At 43.0% G+C, this 12987-nt stretch overlaps 1 protein-coding gene across 11 annotated transcripts in view; it reads left to right on the top strand.

Moving 5' to 3' along the window:
* Window positions 1–12987, top strand: part of LOC119480584 (microtubule-associated protein 4) — a 123971-nt gene that overhangs the window by 57742 nt on the left and 53242 nt on the right. For 8 of the 11 annotated variants that reach the window (XM_037756972.1, XM_037756974.1, XM_037756983.1 and 5 more), the window contains 3 exons: window positions 5713–5826; window positions 7480–7566; window positions 8893–9081. In XM_037756972.1, the coding sequence (XP_037612900.1) occupies window positions 5713–5826; window positions 7480–7566; window positions 8893–9081 (390 nt within the window). Of the gene's footprint in view, window positions 1–5379; window positions 5553–5712; window positions 5827–7479; window positions 7567–8892; window positions 9082–12987 lie in introns of those variants that run through there. The other 3 variants (XM_037756977.1, XM_037756975.1, XM_037756980.1) reach the window with 2 other exon arrangements.

Below are 12987 nucleotides of genomic sequence, written 5' to 3'. Positions count from 1 at the left end.
GTTTCCTGGCACTTTCATGCTCGGGCCCTAATTATAATTCAAGTGTAGACCTCTTTAATGCAGCGACAAATTGGTCAAAACTTAAACAGGAATTAAAATTCCAGTATATAACGTATATAGTATATAAACATAGAAATTAATTTAATCGATCGTCCCCATTGACACCGATATCCGATATAGTAGCGGTATCGTGCATCTAACCCTAAGCAGAGGTCTAATCAGCCAGAATGAAAAACACCTGTGTGTGTGCAGTACATGGCTTTTATGATTCACTTAGAGTAGATTAGAAAGATTGTATTTAATAGAAAGAAGTGAGCATGGTGGGTGGGAAGGTAAAACTCGTTGACCTCTCTATGATGTTCAAAATCTGATAACAAGGTGAGGATTTTATTCCCAAAACCGGTCTTTTTTTTGCATCCTGGTGTCATTGGCTGGTGAAAATGTCAGTGGAGTAGAGCGTATACTATAGCCTGAGTCATAATGCAGATGGTGGGAATGTCATCATAACAAAGTTTGAATGGCACCACCTCCTCTGCTGATCCTGAATCAGCCGCCTGTCCTCAGAACAACCCTCGCAGCGCTCCAGTGCCATTTCCACAACTTGTCCAGGCATGAGTAAGATTAGGCCAGACTCTGTGTGTGTGTGTGTGTGTGTGTGTGTGTGTGTGTGTGTGTGTGTGTGTGTGTGTGTGTGTGTGTGTGTGTGTGTGTGTGTGTGTGTGTGTGTGTGTGTGTGTGTGTGTGTGTGTGTGTGTGTGTGTGTGTGTGTGTTCATTTTGGCTATATTTATCCAGTTTATTCTGTCAGGTCAGCCAAGTGTCCACCAAGCATGGGGTCTGACTTTCTGTCTGTCTGTCTGCAGTCATGTTGTGTCGTCTTTTCTCTGAACATGAGTATGTGTTACTGTGTGCTTGCATGCTGGTGTATGCGGGTGTGTGTTTGTCCACATTAGTGCAGCTACAGCAGTGTGTGTGTGTGTCTGTGTGTGTCTGTGTGTGTGTGTCCTCAAATGCCTGTGTGACGATAAAGTTCATCCGTCAAACTGATAGCTGCTCCAGTCTGTCTCGCCATGCTTCGTCCTCATACTGAGGTCAGCGCCCCCCCCCCCCAGCAGCAGCAGCAGTTCCTCTTACATAATTTGGAAATAGTGTTCACACACTAAACACAGGATCAGATATTTAACTCTTAGTCACTCTTTTGTAGCACTTGAGGCCAAAGTAAACTCCTTATTTCCTGCTTAGACAATTGGGGTTATATCACATCAACAAGTTTGACCCTCAAAGATCTTTTGTGAAAGAGGCTTCAAAATGTGACACGAGCAACAGTTTAGTTAAAGTATTGTATAAACACCCATGTGCATACTGAAGTAATATATACAACAGAAAAAAACAGAAAAAAAACTATTTTTTTTTATCTGTTCAAAATGTACCTTAAAGGGAGATTTGTCAAGTATTTAATACTCTTATCAACATGGGAGTGGACAAATATACTTGCTTTATGCAAATGTATGTATATATTTATTATTGGAAATCAATTAACAACACAAAACAATGACAAATATTGTCCAGAAACCCTCACAGGTACTGCATTTAGCATAAAAAATATGCTCAAATCATAACATGGCAAACTGCAGCCCGACAGGCAACAACAGCTGTCATTGTGTCAGTGTGCTGACTTGACTATGACTTGCCCCAAACTGCATGTGATTATCATAAAGTGGGCATGTCTGTAAAGGGGAGACTCGTGGGTACCCATAGAACCCATTTTCATTCACATATCTTGAGGTCAGAGGTCAAGGAACCCCTTTGAATACGGCCATGCCAGTTTTTCCTTGCCAAACTTTTTGGTACCAATGGATTCCTTATATTTCCTAGTTCCATATGATACCAGTATCTTCACTCTAGCTTTCAAAATGAGCCCGCTACAACCTAGTTGCGTTGATGTGTTAAAGACATTAGTGGCGTTAAAACAAATTTGTGTTCACGCGTTATTATCGCAGTGCAGCTTTAAATCGCACATCTATTCAATAGTTGTGCGGATCACTTCTAAACCTAATGTAGCACAAGCTGTAGACTTGATGGCACACTGTTTTTTTCATGGAAAAGCGTGGTTGAACTGCAGTTAAACTGCCAAACTTTCTACCAAAGTTCAGTGTTGCCACAGAAGCCCAGTAGTGCTGATCTTTTCTGGTCTGTAAGGAGACGGTGATGACACTGTAATGAGCCTCCTGTCGGGCTCTGACTCGCCTACTGTACTAGGAACAGTTCATGGGACGTGTTCCCAAAAGAACCTCACACATACAGTACGTACACACACACACACATTTGGTGCCTCACCAGTCTTTCAAGCTGAGCACTTCACCACTGCTACATCACACACAGTGCAGTGTGTGTAGAGAATAACTCAGCATGAAATTTCCCCTTGTGGACTGAACTGCATCCCCTAAAATGTGTCTGAGCTAGAAGAAAGGCTTTAGGTACAGTAGCATTTACTCAGCCAAAAAAAAGCCTGAGCCCCAAATTTCACAAATACCATTGTTTCACCACAGACAAATATAAAATTGAGCAGTTATGTGAACATTTTCACCCACTGGGTAATTTTATGTCTGGTCTGATGCAGATGGTGATGACAAGCTCCAGGAAGAAAAAGACTACTGATTGATCAAAACTTCCTTCACTCAAAGTTTTATGGTTATGAAACAGTCTGGATTTAATACTGATGCCTCTATATGACCTACAGCGGCAAACAAGCCTTCTTAAAGAGACAGGCGCTAAAACATAGCGTTTCAGACAGGGGGTGAAGACAGGTATATTCAGACAGACAGGATGAGAAAAATAATGCGTTCAGTGGTATTTTAAAGGCAACCGGTGACTTTTGCTGTCCGGGCCCCTCAGCTGTGGAACTCCCTGCCCGAGGATCTTAGGCAAGCAAACTCAGTATCTTCCTTTAAATCTCTTCTTAAGACTCACTTTTATATTATGGCTTTTTCTTAACTGATGGTGCATTTTTGTAACTATTTTATATGATTTTATTTTGTTTAGATTTTTTAGAAGTTCTGGGTGTTAATTACTTTTATCATGCTTTTATTGTAAAGCACTTTGTAACCTTGTTTTGAAAGGTCCTATATAAATAAGATTATTATTATTATTATTATTTTGGATTTTCTATGATATTTCATATTTATTTGAGTCACTTTCTGACTAAGCTGATTAGCCACACTGCTTGCCAAATTTCTTTTGATAAATAACTTAATTTTGTGCTCAAAGTGAAAAAAAGAAGGTTGTTGGTAAAATGGGAATATGACGTATGACTATAGTAGAAGCTGCAGGTCAAGGGTCATCCTCCAAGCTGCAGGTGCATTCATGCTCGTTTGAGACTGAGCAGTTAATCTGTATGTCAGTTTGTCTTTCTAGTTAGTTAACTAGTTAGCTTTAGTTAGCTAGCCCAACTTGTAACTGAGGGTTTTCATTTATTCATTTTATTTTCACAACGGCATTTGTGTGTGTGGTGAACAGGTGAAATCAACACATTAAATTATACAAACTCCCACCAGCAAATTTAACACAACACACTGACTGCCTCTCTCACTCGCTCTCTTCTTTACCGTCTCCTCCTGCTGGAGATAAATTAACGGAAAGCAGTCGATACCGGAGGTTAGCGGTTCTCTGACAGGTCCGAACGACGGGGATCACAACCTTTAGTTCCAGGGAAAACAAAAGAAAAGTCCAGTTAGAGAAATAAACGCATCTCAGCATGCAGCCCAGTGCAGTGTCGGTGCTAGGCGCTGAGGCGAGAATGGCCGATGGTGACAGACGGTGCACCTCCAAAACGTCCGGAAACTGCATTTCAAACAGCGGACCTTGGCAACGTGTCTATCCGTCCTCCGGTGCTCTGTGTCCTGCGTGCGGTGGTGCGGTTCCTCTGTGCAACAGCAGCTAGACGACCGCCTCGCCAGGAGGAGACAGTGAAGAAAGGAGAGAGTCGGCATGTTGCGCTAATTCTTGTCTCATTTGTGGTCTGATACACAGTAAATTCATCTAAACTGGGTTGAAAAACGATGCAGTCTGGTTGCCATGGTAATGAATAACGTCTGACTATTAACCACACCCCCATTCTCTGTTTGAGAAAGAACGTTAACCAAAAAACAGGAAGTAAAACTGGCTGGAGGGGGGCATTAAAGCATGTAAACATGTTCTAGTAGAAACCCAAAATACAAGTATGAACTTAGAAATGAGCATGATACTGTATGTCCCCTTTAAAAGCTGTATTAGTGTCTGGCTGCCTGTCTGTCTTGCTCTGGTGAGTTATAATTACTGATAGGAATGATGAAAAATGATGATGAATGATAAGAACTACTTAAGTTAACCTTTTAAGTACCGCTATAGTAGACATCTACTTTGACTTCTGCTAATATGGATGGTAACTTTGCCCAAGAGATGCTTTCTGTGAGTGATGGGTTATGTGTGTAACCTCCTTCCCTCAATAGAAAAACACCCTCTGGCTACAGCTTTTGATAAGATTGTGATCTAACCGAGCCAACCGGATTGGCTCACGAGGGGGAGAGATACTCGAGGTTTTCATCCCAGTGCCCCTGACTGCCCTTTAAAAGCTGCTCAGTCTGATTTCAGCACCTTGGACAGCACTGCAGCACAGTGGGGGAAACATCCACCAACATGCATTAAGGTCGGCCACCTTAGCCTCGTGTGCAGACTACTGTGACCTTTGCGCGTCTCCTGTCATTTCCCCAATTTTTTTGTTTGCTTTTGAATCAATCAGTGACCCTGCCGACGGAGTGTTTCCTGCGTTCTGTCGAGACAGACAGCGCACACCCCGCCATGGCCTCTGTGTGTGTCTGATACATGGAAGCGTTTGTGACTTTGGGTGGCGTCCTGTCTGTTCGCCTTACTGTCACCAAGGGTTGCCATCGGTGCCTCCCTCTTTCTCTCCTCGCCTCCCTCCCTGTTACTATCCATTTCCCTCCCCTTTCCTCCCTCTCTTATTTCCCTTTCCCCTCTGTAAAATTCTTTCGTCTGCTTCTCTCTCCTTCTATTCAACCCTTTTCATCTTTCTCTCTGACCCTCCACCTGCCTCTCCCTCTGCGCTCTGTTTTCTTCTTTCCATTTTTTTACCTTCCACTCCAAAAAACAGCCACATTAAATCTGCCAGTCGGGGTTCGTTCTGGCCTTTGCGGTCCATCCAGGACCCCCGGTTGTAGACTGGGACAAGAGTTGAAGGGTGACTACTGGAGTGGAGAGGGAGGGAGTGGAGTGTGGGGAGTCGAGGAGTGCGAGGGGAGGCGCTAGCCGGCGGGGCCTGGGACCTGAACCAGACAGACAGTGAAACGTCACGCCAGACCCAGACTCCCCGACTGTGATCGCATTCGTGTTTGTGTTTGTGTCTGTGTGTGTGACTGGGGGTTCACAGTGTTAGTAGCTCAGAGCCAGCTGAGGCTGCAGTCGAGACAGACAGAGACAGAGCAGCACATAGAAAACATCAGTGAATGTCGAGTTGTACAGGACTGGGATATCTGCTTTTATGAGGAAATTTGGCAGGTGAGATATAGTGTTTATGTATCGTAAGTGTGAGTCATTTTTAAGCATGTGTGGATTTGTGTTCAGCGGAGTGTGATTTTTAACAGTCTTGTGTCATTAAATTACAGTTGTACAGTCATCAGAGAGGACTGATGTTCAATGATCCGTGTTGTCCCTGCAGGTTGTAAGCTGACGGCGGGTGGACAGACATCAGTGCTGCGCCCGGAGCCGCAGGGAGAGGTGCGGCCACGCTCGCTCGACCAGCAGCAGGCCTCGGCTACAGACTTCTTATCAGGTACCAGCGTCAAAGTACAGAAGTCAAGAGGGACACTTCCAAAAACTATGAAATTAATTAAAAACTATTACTTCCATGGTAGTGCAGCAATATGTTTTTTTGATGTCACTCCTGGTGTTTTGATTTCTTAGAGCAGCAGGAGGCGAGATTGGAGCAAATATGATTAGAAAAAGTTAATTTTTATAAAACGGTCACTATATCCCGACAGTAGTGCATGAGACAGGTAATCTAAAAAAAAAAATCATGTGCCTCTGTGTCCTCTGGGTGTCCTCTGGTGCTGACCAGAGGAAAACAACCAATCAGAGCTGAGCTGGAGCCTGTCGTCTCTGAGCAGCTGTCAGTCACTCACAAACTCTGATCAAAAGGTCGAAGTAGGCAGCGCTGATCAAATATGAATCAATATTCTGTTACTGTAATGCCTGTTTCTCACGTAAAATGTTTTCAGAAACATCTTGTAGTGTACTGATTAGCTGTAAAATGAGAAAGTTTGTGACCCGGCAGCCATGTTTGAGATCTGCTGAGGAAATACCAAGCACCGCCCACCAGCCAGAGCACAGCCAATAGGAACGCTCTCTCTCTAAAATGACCTGTGATTGGCCAAAGATTAGATTTTTTAAAACCTAAAAACAGAGCCACGAGGAGGTGCAGAAGTCTAGTTTTCTCTCAGAACACTTGAATTACAATATGCTGAAAGGTTATTATGGATTTTTTGCCCAGTGATGCCAAAAACATTCTGCCTACTGCAGCTTTAAGACTTGCAACTCGACTGTCTCGTGACCATTGACTCGTGTTTTCACTTGGACTTCAGACTTGATTAACTCAACTTGATATCCTCATCTAGGCCAAAAAAGTATACAGCCAATCAATTTAGGAGCAGCCAACCATGCTGCAGGAGCAGAAGGGATTTGCATGTCAGTGCACGCCAGCAGACAAAAGGACTTGTTTAGGACTTGAAACACAAAGTTTCGGACTTCTTACTTCATAGCCGAGACTTGAGACCTAAAATGTGACGATGATTTCATCCCAACTTTGTGTTGTCGTTAGTCTCTAGGATCTCAACAGCAATATATTGAATCATTTTTCATCTTATTAGAATAAGAAACAACTTTATTGGCCAAGTATGTTGATACATACAAGGGATTTGTTTGTGGTTGATGTTAGAAGATACAAATATAGATATACAACTAAACCAAGCTAAGCATATAGCTTAATATATAGCTATTATTCAGGACATATGTATACAGGCAAGAGATATCTGTAAACAAGAACAAAAATCCACATTTTATGATTAGCATTTTCGAGTGCTAAGGTAATTATATATTATTCTATATGTGTATTATGTGGGGGGAAACCAGGGTTTTTCTTCTCAGTGCAGTACTTTGCTCAGAGCAATATGTGTGTATGCTAAAATAATGTAGAAAAGTTTGATTTCAACACCTTTTCTTCTTTTTTGCTTTTCTCTTCCTTCCTCCTTGTTGTTCGCCTCCACCTCACCCACTCTACATTATTCATGCCCTCATGCACCTCATACTCCATCTCCTCCCCGTTGGCTACTTCATCCATCGTTGCCTATTTCTCTCTCTCAACTACTCCTTTTTCTCTCCCTCCTTCTGTCATTTTCCCCCCTCTCTTCTCTTCTCTCCCTCCTGCCAGCCTCCATGGCAGGGTACTCTGATCCTCTGGGCTCTCACACCAGCCCTGCTCAAATGATGGAGACTGGCCGGATGGAAGCTTTTTCAGGTATGCTGCTACACAGCGTTAGTACTGATGCTGGTACTACTACTATGTTAACAGCAGCAGGACTAATACTACTAACCAGGGTCTGATAGTAACTACAATGACCCTAATACGCCTCTTTCATTAGAAATGTCACTCCAGTCCAACAACTGCCCCCCCCCCCCCCCCCCCCCCCCCCCCCCCCCCCCCCACCACCACCACCACCACCACCACCACCACCACCACCACCACCACCACCCGCCCCCGATGGTGAGGCAAAACTTGTTAGCTGCATGCAGAGCTGTAGCTGTCGCTAGCTGGTGTCTGCTTGTACTCCACAGAGTGACGCGCACACACACACACACACACACACACACACACACACACACAGTAGGAGCTATGAGGCTGAGTTATGCCTTTCACCATGCCAACCTCTGCATACCCAGCTCTCACTGCTGCCTTAATGAGATCTGTCGTCTCGGAATTACTGCTCCCGGCTTTAACACACACTTAGATTTTTCGCTTTCTCTCTCAAACACACACATTCCTACACAAACACACATACAGTTTGACATTGTATATGTCGTTTTGTCGGAGTCATTCTTGCTGCTGCGTCTTTTCGTCATGATGAAACTGTATTGTCAATTACATTTTGAGAGAAAGTTTTTTTTCTCCCGGATTGCGTTTGTTTTTTGACGTATCACAAATACTTTTCTAGTCAAAGTCTACGTATGTAGGAAGGAGGAGGGGATGGATTTTCACCCAGGAGACTGGTGCTCGTGTCCCCGTGTGAAATCAAAAGTAACACACTTATTTTAACCCAAATCATGTTCTTTTAGGCCTTGCCAAGTAGTTTTGTTGCTTTTGTTATTTGGGGTTTCTACTGGAATATGTTTACATGCTTTAATGTTCAAAACACGGTTTATTTTTCTCATACCGGCTGTGCTGCAGCACCTCTTTTCACCCTCTGTCTGAAACGCTCTGTTTGAGCTCCTGCCCTGCCTCCCAAAAAGCTTTACTCTAATTATACCCCCGCAACAACGTAGCCTGCAGAAATTTAGCATAAGTTTGGAGCGTTATTTAGCCTCCTTCACGGCAAGCTATATGACATTGTTGGTACCAATGGATTCATTAGGTTTTCTAGTTTCATATGATGCCAGGATCTTCACTCCGCTACAACCTAAAAACTGCAAGTTGCGTTAAAACATATTTGTGTTAATTATTATCGCGTTAGCTTTGACAGCCCTACTCCCTTCTGACCACCTTGCATTATTGTTGGTTTATCTTTAACGACAGTAGCATCTTCCCGGAGAGAATCCCCAACACTGACCTTGTATATCTGTTTGTCAGGTTTCTCCCAGCCTGGTGGGATGGGGGTCAACGTGGAGGTGGGGGCCGCCCCCCTCTCAGCAGAGAGGAAACCAAGTATAGCCGAACCACAGCATCCCACCCCCCCAGCGGGTTCAGAAGCCCCTAAAGAGCACAGCCCCATGCTGCCTGAACCCCAGACTCCTCGCAGCCCTCTGGATGTGTCAGCAGGTAAAAACCTCTTCATTGCTAGACTTCTGTAACAGCTGTAAAATACTGCTATTTAAACTGCTGTAACATGACCAACCTCTGTTGCATTGTTTACACTTCACAGTTCCTGAATCATGAGGTGTTTACCTCACTGTGTTCATCCTCACAGCAGGAATAACTCAAGATGATTACTCTATAGTGTAATATATCATATATATGCTGCACTGTCTCATTCGTTCCACAGAGGGGTGCCGTATACAGAGCAGCTTTCCCATAGCTTCCTCCTCACACACACCCTCAGCTCCAAAGGGATTTAGTCATCCTGCTCAAGGTCAATGCACGTCTGATGCTGACATGTATAGGGTCCGCCATCATGCCGTGGCTTCTAGTCATATACTGTATGTGTGTGTGTGTGTATCTACATGTATATTTATCCTAGAGAGAGAAGCTGTCTGTGTCCCTCACGGTCCACTCTCCTTGACCAGCCCCCCCACGCACACACACACACCTCCCCATAGGGCTGCTCTCCAGTTCAATGCACATCTGATGTGATCCTAGAGAGCACGGAGTTGTAGTTGTCACCATTCCGTGGCTTGTGTCAGCTAGTAGGGCCACACTAACATCCCATGTGGGCAGTGGTACGATGCAGCTGAGCCCCCATGGTGCACCGCTACACAGCAGGCAACCCCCTCCGTGTCTCTGGACTAAATGAGATCAGGGGGGAGAAATGCCGGAGTGGTTATTTATTTGATTTGTTTAATACACAGACATTAGAGTTAGCTTGGCACCAAATAACCATGAACTGTGCAAAGATGTCTAAAAGTACAGAGCCCGCTCCTCTTCTAAGACCCCAAAAACTGAAGGTTTATGGGTGAAAGGATATTTATGTTGTCATCATATAGCCAGCAGGTACTCGGTATTAGAGATGAAACAAATCCAAATCCTAATCACATGGACTGATGCTCGTGTTCAGTATGTCTCATTAATAGTGGGGCAGCTAAACTGAAATATTCATAACAATTGTGCATTTTGCGATAAAATATGATAACATATAAACCAATGTCTGTGCTAAATTTGTTGCTTTTATCGCAAAATTCTCAATTGTTATGCTTAATTGCCTTGCTATTGACGTAAAAGGGAAGATCAACTCTTACTAAACTACCTAGTCTTAAAGAATCTTATATTAAAGTATCATAGCGGGGCAGTTAAGCATAACAATTATGCATTTTGCGATAAAAGCAACAAATTTGGCACAGATGTTATGAAAAGATATAGATATTGGGGCACTGCAAATTTGACCCCTGAGGGGCTTTGGCAGCCATTTTTCAAAATAGTCGTCAAATACGTGCTAAATATTCCTAAATGTTGCGGAAAACGGATTTTATGAGTCTTGATGATTTCCAAAGTGTGTTCAAGCTGACTTGATCAGATGTATGTAAGGGTACTTTTTTTTTTTAAAGAAAACCAAATAAAAGAAGAAAGGTCACTTTAGGGTCAAACTTCACCCCCTTACCTTCAGGATAGAATGACAACCAGCAAAAGAAATATATATATATATCTGCCACGGCCCTTGGGCCAAATTTGCAGAACCCTGATATCTGCCCCGATATGTCCAGGCATCGGCAAGCAGATAGAGCCTGAGCAACACGACCTCCAGTGGTATTTCAGCAACCCCCATGTTCTCCGAGGTAAAATGACTGCTTTTGTCAAAGGAGTCTGGTGACAGCGAGGTAAAGCGTTGAAAATATTGTAAATATACCGTACACTTAAACTGATATAGATTTTTATGTTTTACTGCTGCCCCCGTCCACAGCAGTACATTGCTTTGCTTACGGGCTGGTACTCCTGTCTGTTTCTCCAAACTGGGGGCGTGCCGACCTCCATCTACTGTAGGTAATACACTGACTATGGAGAAGTACCTCACTTCAAAACAGCTGAACTATCCCTTTATCATTAGTCCCGAAACGACAAGGTGGAATCAACCGGAAGCTATGAGTGGGATACGAGCAGCAGAGTGGCGAGTGTGACATGACTTTGTTGCCAGTTGATCTTCTATGAATCTGGTTTTGTTTGATTTCCCCCTGCTGCTACAATATAAGCCACCAGGGAACAACAAAAACAGGGCTGTTTGACTCATTACAACTGAGCAGCGCTTCAGTTTAACTGCAGCTCGCGGAGCCACAGCTTGACTCACTCTGCAGCAGACAGAGATGACTCATTTACAAACTCTTCAGTCAGTTTGTAACAGGTGGGGAAGGCGTAGAAAATGGAGACTGCTGTTGCTTGTTAACCCCTCGCTGCCAAACTGAAATTGACTGTAAGACAGTGTACCTGTCTCTCTGCGTGTGTGTGTGTGTGTGTGTATATATATATATATATAAATATATATATATATATATATAATCTCGAGGTAACACGCTGACTCAACAATGCGACAACCACCAACCCCCTCCCCCCCTTTCCCATTTACAAGATGTAGAGTGCAGATATTTGAAAACCTGAAGAGAGTCTGGATGGTACCCTAATGTAGAGCAGTAAACAATAAACCAGATTTATTAAACTACCAACATTATGAATCCCTTACAGACCTTAAATTGACTTAGAACACATTAACAATTTTCTAAGCAGAAACATTTTCTTAGAATAGCTCAATCTTTTAACTGGTCACACTGGAATTATTCATAATTTATCATTTATCAGAAGTGAGCCAACACAAGGAAGGAAATGTCATGCACTGCATCAAAAAGTTATTGTGACATTTATTTACAAATGTACGGTAAATGTGACCATTAATTGTTATAGATTTTAGGACATAAGGTCCATCCCTATCCTCATCGCACAGTCAAACTCAGACTTAAAGGTGCCCTGTGGAGAAAATAGAAAGTCATGTTTGAATTCAGTGTTTCTCATCAACATGCACTGTACACATCCTTGAGGTGTAACCAACTTGTTACATGCATTTCCTTCCCAATAAAAGATTTGTAAAGCCTTGCTTTCAATATAAATCCTGCATTCCATCCATGTTTACCTTCTAGCAGTCTTCACATGCCTTCGTTATTATGTTCATGTGACCTTGAAAATGTACTGATTATACATTCTAGGTATAATGCTGTCCTTCACAGCAATATAAAATAAGCACTGGTTCCTCAATCATCAACAAATATCAAATGCTACAAAGGGTAAGAGCCACAGTGGTCAAACTATACACATCCGTCTTTTTTTTCTAATTGTTAAATACCGTTGTTAAATATACACCTGACTCTACAATTACCATGTAAGAGGAGTGCTTAAGACAAAGGAAAAGAAATAAGAGAGGGACCCAAAAGAACGCCCTTTTTACACTTAACATACTAGAGTGTACACAGGAAGATAAGTCAGAATGGGATGTGATATAGTAAGGAGAAGCTACTTCAGCCTGTCGGGGCTCTATTGCTGTAAGTGGAGTGGGGAGTGTTGGGAGCAAGCAGAACAACAGCATGACAGTTGCCTGGAGGTATGGGGGTTTGGATCCTTATGCTGTTCTTGCAGGTCAAGCTCATTCTTAGGCCTTAAAGTTACAATCTCAAAGATCTCTGTTGTGTTCTATTTGGCGGCTATTTTCTGTAACCAATGTCGCATTAAAGCATGGTGGAATTAGCAAGCTAGCTAACTAGCCAGATATAAGCTAGTTATCTTGCTAATTCCACCATGCTTTAATGCTACACTGGTTACAGAAAATGAGCCAAACAAAGTTGTCTCTCATCTGGCGATAGCAATGCGTTTTCCTTATGCTGTGACCTAGAGCTCCTCTATTATGGCAAAAATCACAATCACGATTTTAATATTGAGATATGATCAAATTGTTTACTAGAGCTCAAGGTTCTTTATTTTGCTCTCAAAGTGCACCAGTGTGATGCATCTAACTTTAAAGGTAGTATACCAATGTCA

Source organism: Sebastes umbrosus, chromosome 21 (genome assembly GCF_015220745.1).
Source record: "Sebastes umbrosus isolate fSebUmb1 chromosome 21, fSebUmb1.pri, whole genome shotgun sequence".
NCBI classification, from domain to species: domain Eukaryota; kingdom Metazoa; phylum Chordata; class Actinopteri; order Perciformes; family Sebastidae; genus Sebastes; species Sebastes umbrosus.
This window is presented reverse-complemented; position numbering and strand designations above follow the sequence as displayed.